Source organism: Eretmochelys imbricata, chromosome 6, assembly GCF_965152235.1.
Source record: "Eretmochelys imbricata isolate rEreImb1 chromosome 6, rEreImb1.hap1, whole genome shotgun sequence".
Taxonomy (NCBI): domain Eukaryota; kingdom Metazoa; phylum Chordata; order Testudines; family Cheloniidae; genus Eretmochelys; species Eretmochelys imbricata.
The window spans coordinates 7,260,131-7,273,768 of NC_135577.1; the positions used below are offsets into that span (position 1 = coordinate 7,260,131).

At 57.9% G+C, this 13,638-nt stretch overlaps 2 protein-coding genes across 2 annotated transcripts in view; one reads left to right on the plus strand and one right to left on the minus strand.

The window, feature by feature from the left end:
• Nucleotides 1-13,638, minus strand: part of LOC144267068 (uncharacterized) — a 620,395-nt gene that overhangs the window by 33,795 nt on the left and 572,962 nt on the right. Inside the window, 1 exon segment of the mRNA XM_077820732.1 lies at nucleotides 6,678-7,512. Coding sequence (XP_077676858.1) covers nucleotides 6,678-7,512 — 835 coding nt within the window.
• Nucleotides 10,275-13,638, plus strand: part of LOC144267010 (uncharacterized) — a 93,811-nt gene continuing 90,447 nt past the window's right edge. The window contains 5 exon segments of the mRNA XM_077820620.1: nucleotides 10,275-10,411; nucleotides 10,813-10,883; nucleotides 11,065-11,191; nucleotides 11,761-11,868; nucleotides 12,388-13,411. Of these exon segments, the coding sequence (XP_077676746.1) occupies nucleotides 10,282-10,411; nucleotides 10,813-10,883; nucleotides 11,065-11,191; nucleotides 11,761-11,868; nucleotides 12,388-13,411 (1,460 nt within the window). The 5' untranslated portion in view covers nucleotides 10,275-10,281.

Sequence of the window (13,638 nt, forward strand, 5' to 3'; positions counted from 1 at the left end):
CTCCCACCGCGGGGTGAAGCCCAGCTGGAGCGAGCAGCTCCTCCGGCTCCACGCGGCCTGACGCCCCCACAGGGTAACTGCAGCAGGAGGAGACAGGGGGGACGGGCCATTTCAGATGGAATGTTGGGGTCTGTCCGTTCCATGGCGGTGGCGGGGGGGGGGCGAGTTTGGGCTCTGGAGGTTCTGTGGCAGTGGGGTGGGGGATATTGCTATCTGGAGGTTCTGTGGCAGTTGGGGGAGGGGGATATTGGGATCTGGAGGTTCTGTGGCAGTGGGGTGGGGGGTGCTGGGGTCTGGAGGTTCTGTGGCAGTTGGGTGGAATGTTGGGAACTGGAGGTTCTGTGGCAGTCGGGTGGGGGTGGGGGGAATGTTGGGATCTGGAGGTTCTGTGGCAGTTAGGTGGAATGTTGGGGTCTGGAGGTTCTGTGGCAGTTGAGTGGGGGATGCTGGGATCTGGAAGTTCTGTGGCAGTCGGGTGGGGGTGGGGGGAATGTTCGGATCTGGAGGTTCTGTGGCAGTTGGGTGGAATGTTGGGGTCTGGAGGTTCTGTGGCAGTTGAGTGGGGGATGCTGGGGTCTGGAGGTTCTGTGGCAGTCGGGTGGGGGGAATGTTGGGATCTGGAGGTTCTGTGGCAGTTGGGTGGAATGTTGGGGTCTGGAGGTTCTGTGGCAGTTGAGTGGGGGATGCTGGGGTCTGGAGGTTCTGTGGCAGTCGGGTGGGGGTGGGGGAATGTTCTGATCTGGAGGTTCTGTGGCAGTTGGGTGGAATGTTGGGGTCTGGATGTTCTGTGGCAGTTGAGTGGGGGATGCTGGGGTCTGGAAGTTTTGTGGCAGTCGGGTGGGGGTGGGGGGAATGTTCGGATCTGGAGGTTCTGTGGCAGTTGGGTGGGGGATGCTGGGATCTGGAAGTTCTGTGGCAGTCGGGTGGGGGTGGGGGGAATGTTCGGATCTGGAGGTTCTGTGGCAGTTGGGTGGAATGTTGGGGTCTGGATGTTCTGTGGCAGTCGGGTGGGGGGTGCTGGGGTCTGGAGGTTCTGTGGAGTCGGGTGGGGGTGGGGGGAATGTTCGGATCTGGAGGTTCTGTGGCAGTTGGGTGGAATGTTGGGGTCTGGATGTTCTGTGGCAGTCGGGTGGGGGATGCTGGGGTCTGGAGGTTCTTTGGCAGTCGGGGGGTGGGTATAATAATTGATACAAAAGGCATCACAGAAACCTGGTGGAGTGAGGACAATCAATGGGACACAATCATTCCGGGGTACAAAATATATCGGAAGGACAGAACAGATCGGGGGGGGGGGGGGGGAGGAGTAGCACTGTATGTGAAAGAAAATGTAGAATCAAATGAAGTAAAAATCTTAAATAAATCCTCATGTTCCATAGAATCTCTATGGATAGTAATTCCATGCTCTAATAAGAATATAACAGTAGGGATCTATTATTGACCATCTGACCAGGACAGTGATAGTGACAATGAAATGCTACGGGAGATTAGAGAGGCTATCAAAATCAAGAACTCAATAATAGTGGGGGATTTCAATTATCCCGATATTGACTGGGTACATGTCACCTTAGGATGAAATGCAGAGACAACATTTCTTGATACTTTAAATGACTGTTTCTTGGAGCAGCTGGTACAGGAACCCACAAGGGGAGAGGCAACTCTCGATTTTGTCCTGAGTGGAGCGCAGGATCTGGTCCAAGAGGTAACTATAACAGGACCACTTGGAAACAGTGACCATAATATAACAACATTTAACATTCCTGTGGTGGGAAAAACACCTCAACAGCCCAACACTGTGGCATTTAATTTCAGAAAGGGGAACTATGCAAAAATGAGGAGGTTAGTTAAACAGAAATTAAAAGGTACAGTGACTAGGGTGAAATCCCTGCAAGCTGCATGGACCCTTTTCAAAGACACCATAATAGAGGCCCAATTTAAATGTATACCCCAAATTAAAAAACACAGTCAAAGAACTAAAAAAGAGCCACCGCGGCTTAACAACCATGTCAAAGAAGCAGTGAGAGATAAAAAGGCATCTTTTAGAAAGTGGAAGTCAAATCCTAGTGAGGTAAATAGAAAGGAGCATAAACACTGCCAAATTAAGTGTAAAAATGTAATTAGATAAGCCAAAAAGGAGTTTGAAGAACAGCTAGCCAAAAACTCAGAATGTAATAAAAAAATGTTTTTTAAGTACATCAGAAGCAGGAAGCTCACTAAACCACCAGTGGGGCCCCTGGACAATCGAGATACAAAAGGAGCACTTAAAGACGATAAAGTAATTGTGGAGAAACTAAATGAATTTTTTGCTTCAGTCTTCATGGCTGAGGATGATAGGGAGATTCCCAAACCTGAGCCGTCTTTTGTATGTGACAAATCTGAGGAATTGTCACAGATTGAAATGTCACTTGAGGAGGTTTTGGAATTAATTGATAAACTGAACAGGAACAAGTCACCGGGACCAGATGGCATTCACCCAAGAGTTCTGAAAGAACTCAAATGCGAAATTGCAGAACTATTAACTATATAGTTTGTAACCTGTCCTTTAAATCAGCTTCTGTACCCAATGACTGGAAGATAGCTAATGTAATGCCAATATTTAAAAAGGGCTCTAGAGGTGATCCTGGCAATTGCAGACTGGTAAGGTCAGTACTGGGCAAATTAGTTGAAACAATAGTAAAGAATAAAATGGTCAAACACATAGAAGAACATAAATTGTTGGGAAAAAGTCAACATGGTTTCTGTAAAGGGAGATCATGTCTTATAATCTATTAGAGTTCTTTGAAGGGATCAACAAACATGTGGACAAGGGGGATCCAGTGGACGTAGTGTACTTAGATTTCCAGAAAGCCTTTGACAAGGTCCCTCACCAAAGGCTCTTATGGAAATTAAGTTGTCATGGGATAAGAGGGAAGATCCTTTCATGGATTGAGAACTGGTTAAAAGACAGGGAACAAAGGGTAGGAATAAATGGTAAATTTTCAGAATGGAGAGGGGTAACTAGTGGTGTTCCCCAAGGGTCAGTCCTAGTACCAATCCTATTCAACTTATTCATAAATGATCTGGAGAAGGGGGTAAACAGTGAGGGGGCAAAGTTTGCAGATGATACTAAACTGCTCAAGATAGTTAAGACAAAAGCAGACTGTGAAGAACTTCAAAAAGATCTCACAAAACTAAGTGATTGGGCAACAAAATGGCAAATGAATTTTAATGTGGATAAATATAAAGTAATGCACATTGGAAAAAATAACCCCAACTATACATACAATATGATGGGAGCTAATTTAGCTACAGCTAATGAAGAAAGATCTTAGAGTCATCGTGGATAGTTCTCTGAAGACATCCACACAGTGTGCAGCGGCAGTCAAAAAAGCAAACAGGATGTTAGGAATCATTAAAAAAGGGACAGAGAATAAGATGAAGAATATTTTATTGCCCTTATATAAATCCATGGTACGCCTGCTTCTTGAATACTGAGTACAGATGTGGTCTCCCCATCTCAAAAAAGATACACTGGCATTAGAAAAGATTCAGGGAAGGGCAACTAAAATGATTAGGGGTTTGGAATGGGTCCCATATGAGGAGAGATTAAAGAGGCTAGGACTTTTCAGCTTGGAAAAGAGGAGGCTAATGGGGGATATGATAGAGGTATATAAAATCATGAGTGGGTGGAGAAAGTAAATAAGGAAAAGTTATTTACTTGTTCCCATAATATAAGAACTAGGGGCCATCAAATGAAATTAATGGGCAGCAGGTTTAAAACAAATAAAAGGAAGTTCTTCCCACAGCGCACTGTCAGTCTGTGGAACTCCTTGCCTGAGGAGGTTGTGAAGGCTAGGATCATAACAGGGTTTAAAAGAGAACTGGATAAATTCATGGAGGTTAAGTCCATTAATGGCTATTAGCCAGGATGGGTAAGGAATGGTGTCCCTAGCTTCTGTTTGTCAGAGGGTGGAGATGGATGGCAGGAGAGAGATCACTTGATCATTACCTGTTAGGTTCACTCCCTCTGGGGCACCTGGCATTGGCCACTGTCGGTAGACGGGATACTGGGCTGGATGGACCTTTGGTCTGACGCAGTAGGGCCATTCTTATGTTCTTATGGGGTGCTGGGGTCTGGAGGTTCTGTGGCAGTCGGGTGGGGGAGGCTGGGATCTGGAGGTTCTGTGGCAGTTGAGGGAGGAGGATATTGGGGTCTGGAGGTTCTGTGGCAGTCGGGTGGGGGTGGGGAGACTGTTGGGGTCTGGAGGTTCTGTGGCAGTCGGGTGGGGGGTGCTGGGGTCTGGAGGTTCTTTGGCAGTTGGGTGGGAGGTGCTGGGATCTAGAGGTTCTGTGGCAGTCGGGTGGGGGATACTGGGATCTGGAGGTTCTGTGGCAGTTGGGTCGGGGGTGCTGGGATCTGGAGGTTCGGTGGGAGGTGCTCGGGTCTGGAGGTTCTGTGGCAATCGGGTGGGGGATATTGGGATCTGGAGGTTCTGTGGCAGTTGGGTGGGGGATATTGAAATCTGGAGGTTCTGTGGCAGTTGGGTGGGGGGTGCTGGGGTCTGGAGGTTCTGTGGCAGTCAGGGGGCGGGGAGTGTTGGGATCTGGAGGTTCTGTGGCAGTTGGGTGGGGGCTGCTGGGGTCTGGAGGTTCTGTGGCAGTGGGGTGGGGGATATTGCTATCTGGAGGTTCTGTGGCAGTTGGGGGAGGGGGATATTGGGATCTGGAGGTTCTGTGGCAGTCGGGGGTGGGGGGGAGTGTTGGGATCTGGAGGTTCTGTGGCAGTTGGGTGGAATGTTGGGCTCTGGAGGTTCCATGGCAGTTGGGCATGTTGTGGTTTGGTGTCTCTGGGGCAGTTGGGTGGGGGGCTGGGGCCTGAGGTGGACAGGGGGTCACAGGCATGAGGTAAATACCTCAGTCACAAACCCTGGGGGGAGTTGAGGAGGCAGAAATGTCTCAGGGATTCATGGCTCCTGCTGTCACTGAGCCCACTGTTTTGTGGGGACTGTGGTCAAGCGCACACCTGTCTGTTCCTATCTGGGCTGAGACCCAACTCATTTCACACTAGGCCTAATGAACACAGCAAACGAGATTCACACACTAAGGTCCTGGCCTGTATCCCATTCCCTGCCCCCCTGAGCGAGCCAGTCCCCTGCCCTGGGGCTGGATCAGAGCCAGTGCCCCCTAGAGGGGAAGGTCCCATATCCCATTCCCCCCAACCCCCTCACCCTCCGAGCCACCCACTCCCCTCCACTGAGGCTGCTCGAAGCCCCTAGAGGGGAAAGGCTGCAGTCCCATTCCCAGACCTGAGAACAGAGGGGATAGTCCCTGTCTGTATAAACCCAGGGAGGCTCCTTTTGATTCATCTCTGGGTCCCTCAATCCTGGAGAGATATAGACAGATTGCAGGGAGCCTAGGGCAAAGCAACAGACATGATCAGAGGCTGTGGGGACCAGTTTACAAGGGGAGATGAAAGGAGTCAGCTCAGCAGGGGCTGAGTGGGGGATATACAAAAGGGGGTGGTGCTGGGATCTGAGGGTTTGAATCCCAGTCTGGGGCCCTTTGCCTGCCTTGGTTCAGGAACAGTGGAAATTCCCAGCTCCCTGGTCACGACAGCTGCAAAGAAAGCTCCAAGTCCGGACGCTTCTGTTGTCAAAAGAAGTTAAGAGATGAGCTAAAAATCCCTCCTCTACCCCCAGATCATCCCCATTGAGCCCCATCCCACTTTTCATGGCCTCTTGTACAAAAATGCCACAGACTCAGTAAGGTTAAGGCCAGAGGCTGGAGAGCTGAGAGATGTGTAAACTAAGTTTTTTAGCTACTTCAGTGGAAAGAGCATGGTTTAAAATGATAATACACAGTCCTTGCCTCTCAGGTGTGCCTTAAGCATCAGAGTTTATTGGAAAGAGACAAATGCAAAAACAACAACCAACCCCGCCCCTCCCCCCGGCCCAGCTCTCCTGCGCCTCTGCTCCACCTCCTCCGCGAGCGCGCCGCGTGCCCGCTTTTTCCCCCTCCCTCCCACGCTTGCTGCCGTGAAACAGCTGTTTTGCGCGGCAAGCGCTGGGAGGGATGGGGGAGGAGGGGGAACGCAGCGTGCTCAGGGGAGGAGGTGGGGCCAGGGTGGGGATTTGGGGAGGGGTCCAATGGGGCAGGGAGGGGGCAGAGTTGGGGCGGGGACTTTGGGGGAAGGGGTTGGAATGGGGGGGGACTGCGAGCACCCACCGGTGCCATGAGAAGTTGGCATTTATGTTGGGCTAGATGGACCATTGGTCTGACCTAGTATGGGTATTCTTATGTAGAGGTGGCTGAAACTGGGAAACTGCCAGGAGCAGGGGTGCCCGAGACCCCCGGGGTGGGGTGGCCCTGAAGCCTGAGGCCAAGATTGAGTTAAGGCTGTTTCCTGTTCTGTGTGCTAACCTCTGTCAAAGAAATAGACCTCCTTGAAAAGACTGGGTGTGGCAGGGCACGCTTTAGAGTTGGGGACAAAGCCAGCAAGGTGACACGCTGGCAAACCTTGAACAAGGAAGCCTTCTCCAAAGTGTCTGTGATGAACATGAGAATGTTGGTAAATACTTCTCTGATTGATATGCATGCATGCCTCAGTTTCCAGCATATGAGATACTGTCAGAGGGTCCCCCTGCAATCACGTCAATTTCCCCTCCTCTAAAGTCCCTCCCCGCAGCTGGGTTGCGTCTGCTTGGTGTGGGTCCGCTGGTGCTTCATGAGGGCGGAGCTGTCTCTGAAGCCCTTCCCGCAGTCGGTGCATTTGTAGGGCCGCTCACCTGTGTGGGTGCGCCGGTGCTTGTTGAGCTTGGAGCTGTCGATGAAGCACTTCCCACACTCGGTGCACTCGTAGGGCCGCTCGCCCCGGTGGATCCGCCGGTGCTGCATGAGCGACGAGCTCTGGTTGAAGGTCTTGCCGCACTCGGGGCAGCTGTAGGGTCTCTCTCCGGTGTGGATGCGCCGGTGTTTGATGAGGTTGGAGCTCTGGCTGAAGCTTTTCCCGCAGTGGCCACAGCTGTAGGGTTTCTCTCCGGTGTGGATGCGCCGATGCTGGATCAAGTTGGAACTGCTGCTGAAGCTCTCGCCGCACTCGGCACAGGTGTAGGGCTTTTCACCCGTGTGCGTGCGGACATGCTGGGCGAAGGATCCCAGGCTGAAGCTCTTCCCGCACTTGCTGCAGATGAAGGGCTGCTCCCCGACGTGGGTGTGGTAATGCTTCACCAGGGTGTAGTTGCGGTTGAAGCTCTTCCCACACTTGGTGCACTGGTAGGGCCGCTCGCCCGTGTGGATGCGCTGGTGCTGGAAGAGGTGGGAACTCCGGATGAAGCTCTTCCCGCACTGGCCGCACTTGTAGGGGCGCTCCCCGGTGTGGATGCGCTGGTGATCGATGAGGTTGTAGCTGAGGACAAAGCTCTTCCCGCACTCGGTGCACTTGTAGGGTTTCTGGCCCGTGTGGATGCGCTGGTGCTGGACCAGGTGGGAGCTCTGGCTGAAGCTCTTCCCACAGTCCGAGCAGCTGTAGGGACGTGCCTCAGCCTGGGCTTGGTTGTGCTCTGTCACCACCCCGATGTCCATCTCATCCGGAGATATCGCCTCCGTCTCCTGCTGCCGTCCAACCCCGCTGGCCTCTCCCTGCTCGGTGCTTCGGGACATCCCACAAGGCTCCCTTCCTGCAGGCCCTTCCTGCTCAGGATTATCCTCCTCCATCCCAGCACCTACTGGGAGAGAGGGAGAATCCAGGCAGGGCTTGTTCCCTGTGCCATGGAGAGACAGGGCACAAAAGGGGGCAGAAAATCTGAAAAGCAGGAAATGAATCCCCCGCAAATCCTTCCCCAGAGGAGAGCGGAGGGGCTGGTTCTGCCCCAATGGCCTGGCTGAGCCCCCAGAGAATGGCTGGGGGAGGGCAGGGGACAGAGACCTGCTGGAGATGACACTGAGCGAGACCAGACAGAACCCGGAGGGCTCCAGGCGGCTTTGTGGGGAACCCTTCACTCCCGTAAATTGCCAAACTTACCCAAGTTATTCGATGCCAGTTTTGCCACTTCCAGGCTCCCCCAGCTTTGTGGATCACTGACACCAGCCCTACGGGTTTGGGGTGCGGTTCTCTGGCCTGGGCTTGGCAGGATGTCAGAGTAGCCGACCAGAATGGCCCCTTCTGGCCTTCCCCATCTATGGCTCTAGCATGGCACCCGGGGGTGCTGACTGTTAGTTCATGGAGACTCCCCAAGCCCTCCTCACTCCTTTGTCACCTGTGCAAGTGACGGCCAGGGTCTCCCTTTCCTCGGCGCCCTGGAGATCCCGGGCACAGGGCTCGCCCCGGCGCTCCGTCCCGGAGATCCCGGGGTCAGGGACCAGGAATCCTGCCTGCAGGGGAGGGAAGCGGGGGGAGTCCTGCTTTGATGAATTACCATTAAACCCTTCAAAACTTCCCCAGGCGCTGGCTGCGTTGGGGGGACTCTGCTGGGCTCAGCGGCACAGACCCCCCGCCCCCCCCCCGCGCTGCCCGGGGGTGTCTCTGGTCCCAGCTGCAGTTCGGGGAGCCCCGATCCCCTCCTCCCTGCAGCCCCTTCCTCCAGGCAGCGATTTCCTGCCCCCTGCTGCCCTTTCTCTCCCTCCCCTGCGTCCCCACTCACCCCCCGGCCGAGCCATCCCCTCGGCCCTCAGCAGGGACTCACCCCTGGGCACGCAGGGGGACGGGGGAAGCCGGCCTGGGAGGGACCCAGGTGTCCGGGGGCTGGGACAGGAAGGTCCCTGCGCTATTACAGCCCTACCTAAGCCAGCCCCGGCTCCGCTCTGGGAAGCTGGGCTTGAATTTCTCTATTATATTAACACTGAACTCTCCAGTCAGCAGGAAACGATTTTTCTTCAGCTGCTTCCATCCCCGTTTCCGCAATGGCTCAGAGAACAGTTCAGCGACTTGCCTGAGGAGATCCGGCCACGGAACCCAGGAGTCCTGACGCCCAGCCCCGCCCCCCAGCAACGCACTCGACCCCGCTCTTCTCCCACAGGGCGGGCTACAACCCAGGGGCCCCGGCGCCCGGCCCCCTGCTCTGCCCGCTCAGCTCCCAGAACTGCGATCAGAGCCCAGCAGTCCCCAGCGTTGGCCAGTGTCCTGCTGGCTCCCCAGGCTGCTCTTCAGGTTAGGTTGAAATGCCCCTTTCAGGTGACGCCTGTTCAACGAGAGGCTCCCAAACCTGCTATTCGCCCTTCACCTGGATAGCCCCGGGAGCGAGGCAGGCACAGGTGCCAGGTAGGTGCAGACAGGGGAGGAGATAGCAGGGGCTGCGGGTCGGGAGTGTGGGGCAGGGGGGCGCCGGCAGGGCTGTGGGGGCGGGGGGAGCCCAGGGCTGGGCTATCAGGGGCGGGATTGGGGGGCGCTGGGGGGCGGCTGGGCTAGCAGGGGCGGGATAGGGGGGCACTGGGGGGCGGCTGGGCTAGCAGGGGCTGTGGGTCAGGATTGGGGGGCACTGGGGGGCGGCTGGGCTAGCAGGGGCGGGATTGGGGGGCACTGGGGGGCGGCTGGGCTAGCAGGGGCTGTGGGTCAGGATTGGGGGGCACTGGGGGGCGGCTGGGCTAGCAGGGGCGGGATTGGGGGGCGCTGGCGGGCGGCTGGGCTAGCAGGGGCTGTGGGTCAGGATTGGGGGGCACTGGGGGGCGGCTGGGCTAGCAGGGGCGGGATTGGGGGGCGCTGGGGGGCGGCTGGGCTAGCAGGGGCGGGATTGGGGGGCACTGGGGGGCGGCTGGGCTAGCAGGGGCTGTGGGTCGGGACTGGGGGGCGCTGGCAGGGCTGTGGGGGCGGGGGGAGCCCAGGGCTGGGCTAGCAGGGGCGGGATTGGGGGGCGCTGGGGGGTGGCTGGGCTAACAGGGGCGGGATTGGGGGGCGCTGGGGGGCGGCTGGGCTAGCAGGGGCTGTGGGTCAGGATTGGGGGGCACTGGGGGGCGGCTGGGCTAGCAGGGGCGGGATTGGGGGGCGCTGGGGGGCGGCTGGGCTAGCAGGGGCGGGATTGGGGGGCACTGGGGGGCGGCTGGGCTAGCAGGGGCTGTGGGTCGGGACTGGGGGGCGCTGGCAGGGCTGTGGGGGCGGGGGGAGCCCAGGGCTGGGCTAGCAGGGGCGGGATTGGGGGGCGCTGGGGGGCGGCTGGGCTAGCAGGGGCTGCGGGTGGGGACTGGGGGGCGCCGGTGGCAGATGCACGGGTACCAGCCCCTTCATTCAGTCCCTGCCTCTGACATAAGCGGATTGGCTCCGGGTGACACACGTGGGGACGTGACGCCAGCAGACGGGACAGGATCTCAGGCCCGATGGATGCCCCGCGCTCCCAGCTGGAGCCCGGTCCCTGCCCCGGTTCCCAGCCGGGGGGCGGAGGCCGGCGGCTCCCCCGGGGCTCCCCGGACCAGCCGCTGCCGGAGCCCCGCGGGCGGCAGGACGTGGGTAGGGCGGGGCTGGGCGCAGGGGCGGCGGGGCGCGAACCGGGTCCGGCAGGGCTGAAATCGGGAGTCGCTGGAGCTGCAGAGCTGGGCTCCGTGTGTGCGGCTGGAACAGACTCGGCGAGTGTTTGTGTCTCGTGCCCCCGGGGCTGCCCGCAGGGTTCACGTGCCCCAGATCATGGGGGAGCAGCAGAGAGATGGCTCCGTGGGGCTGGGAGCTGTGCCAAGGGGGCTGGCGATCCCAGCAGCCGCCCATGTGCCCCAGGATGAGCATGACCCCAGCAGGGCCCCCTGGATGTTGTGCCAGCCACGGGTCTCCAGCAGAGCGGTTTGCTCCATAGGGGGCCATGCACACGTCCCCCTGGGGCTGTGCCCTGGCCTCTGACCTCCCTGTCCTCCCCACAGATCGGCCTGCCCTGGGCGAGGAAGGGAGCGGCCTGGCACAGGAGCTGGTGGTTGCTGCGGCTGGCTACCAGGTGAGATGCGCAGCGGGATGTGCTATCGGACAGTGAGCACTGCACCTTCCCCCTGGATCCTGCTCCACAGACTCCCCCTTTGGGCTCTCCCAGCTGTGCCCCTCGCTGCCCGCCCTCCGATCCAGCGCTGGGGGCCGTGGCTGGAGCGGCAGGTGCTGAGCGGGGTCCCTTCTGGTTCCAGGCGCCTGTGGGGTTCGAGGAGGTGGCCGTGTATTTCTCCCGGGAGGAGTGGGGCCTCCTGGACGAAGGGCAGAGGCAGCTCTACAGGGACGTCATGCGGGAGAACTACCAGACTCTCATCTCACTGGGTGAGGCGCCGTTGCCCCTTGGGGATCAGGAGCTGATGTAGCAGGGAGCCCTGGATAGCTTTGGCTCAGGGCTCTTCCCTGTCCTGTAGATTTCTGGGGGATTGGCCCCTGCCCCCAACCCCACAGGAGAGACTGTCACCCCCACAGCCCCTCATTGGAAGGGGATTCACATGGGGTAGTTTGATCCCCTCCCCCAGGGCTCTCCAGGGCACAGGTGGCTGCATGTCCTTGCTCCAGTTCACACAGGCACTGAATCCCTGTATCCCCCTCCCAAGGCAGCTCCGTGCCCAGCAGGGGTTCTGCTCTCTCTGCCGGGCTAGGAACGGCCCAGCGACTCCCTGAGCCATTTGGGCCTCTCACTGTGTGTTGAGATCCCTGACTCCCTTATGGGGGGCACAGCCCATTTCCCCCAGGCATCACCCTGCCCCAAGGGTCCCTGTAAACATATCCTCCCCACGCCCCCCAGCAGAGAACGGGGCCGGGGTTAAAATGAGAGCGTGTTCTTTGCACCAAGACCTCCAGGGAGACTTCACGAAGCGTCATCTTGCCTGTTTCCTTCCCCTGAGCAGGATTCCCTGTCCCGGCCGTGATCCCCAGGATGGAGCGAAGGGATGAGCCGAGAGTCCCTGATCTCCAGGGATCCCAGGAAAGGGAGAACCTGATGGTCATTTGCACAGGTGAGAAAGGAGTGATGCTGGCCCAGAGACCCACCACGAACTAACGGCCAGCACCCCAGGGTGCCAGGCTAGAGCCATAGATGGGGAAGGTCAGAAGGGACTGTTCTGGTCAGCAAGCCTGACGTCGCACCCCAAACCCATAGGGCTAGTGTCAGTGGTCCACAAGCTGCGGGAGCCTTGAAGTGGCAAAATTGGCATCAAATAATTTAGGTTAGTTTGGCAATTTACGGGAGTGAGGGGATCCCAGCAAAGCCGCCTGGAGCCCTCCACAGGTCTAGCTCGATGTCATCTCCAGCAGGTCCCTGTCCTCCTGACACATGTCACTCCCGGCTCTTGCCCACCCTGCCTGACCCCTGGGAAGAACCCTGCCCTCCCCCAGCCATTCTCTGGGGGCTCATGCAAGACCATTGGGGCAGAACCAGCCCCTCCGCTCTCCTCTGGGGAAGGGTTTGCAGGGGATTCGTTTCCTGCTTTTCAGATTTTCTGCCTCCTTTTGTGCCCTGTCTCTCCCTGGCACAGGGAACAAGCCCTGCCTGGATTCTCCCTCTCTCCCAGTAGGTGCTGGGATGGAGGAGGATAATCCTGAGCAGGAAGGGCCTGCAGGAAGGGAGCCTTGTGGGATGTCTCGAAGCACCGAGCAGGGAGAGGCCAGCGGGGTTGGACGGCAGCAGGAGACGGAGGCGATATCTCCGGATGAGATGGACATCGGGGTGGTGACAGAGCACAACCAAGCCCAGGCTGAGGCACGTCCCTACAGCTGCTCGGACTGTGGGAAGAGCTTCAGCCAGAGCTCCCACCTGGTCCAGCACCAGCGCATCCACACGGGCCAGAAGCCCTACAAGTGCACCGAGTGCGGGAAGTGCTTTGTCCTCAGATATAACCTCATCGATCACCAGCGCATCCACACCGGGGAGCGCCCCTACAAGTGCGGCCAGTGCGGGAAGAGCTTCATCCGGAGTTCCCACCTCTTCCAGCACCAGCGCATCCACACGGGCGAGCGGCCCTACCAGTGCACCAAGTGTGGGAAGAGCTTCAAATGCAACTACACCCTGGTGAAGCATTACCACACCCATGCTGCAGAGCAGCCTTGCTTCTGCAGCGAGTGCGGGAAGAGCTTCAGCCTGGGATCCTTCGCCAAGCACGTCCGCACGCACACGGGCGAAAAGCCCTACACCTGTGCCGAGTGCGGCGAGAGCTTCATAAGCAGTTCCAACTTGATCCAGCATCGGCGCATCCACACCGGAGAGAAACCCTACAGCTGTGGCCACTGCGGGAAAAGTTTCAGCCAGAGCGCCAATCTCATCAAGCACCGGCGCATCCACACCGGAGAGAGACCCTACAGCTGCCCCGAGTGCGGCAAGACCTTCAGCCAGAGCTCGTCGCTCATGCGGCACCGGCAGATCCACCGCAGAGACCGGCCTTACGAGTGCACCGAGTGCGGGAAGCGCTTTCGCTGCAACTCATCCCTGATGAACCACCAGCGCATCCACACCGGGGAGCGGCCCTACAAGTGCCCCGAGTGCGGGAAGGGTTTCATCAATAGGTCTAGGCTGACCAACCACCGGCGCACCCATACTGGAGAGCGGCCCTACAAATGCACTGACTGCGGGAAGGGCTTTGGAGACAGCTCCGCCCTCATGAAGCACCTGAGGATGCACACCAAGTAGACACCCAGCAGGTGGAGAGGGGGGGCACTGGTGGCCCTCTAGAGAGTGAAATTGACATGTCCTGGGGAACAGGGGCCACTACAGAGGGGGACATTAATGTGCC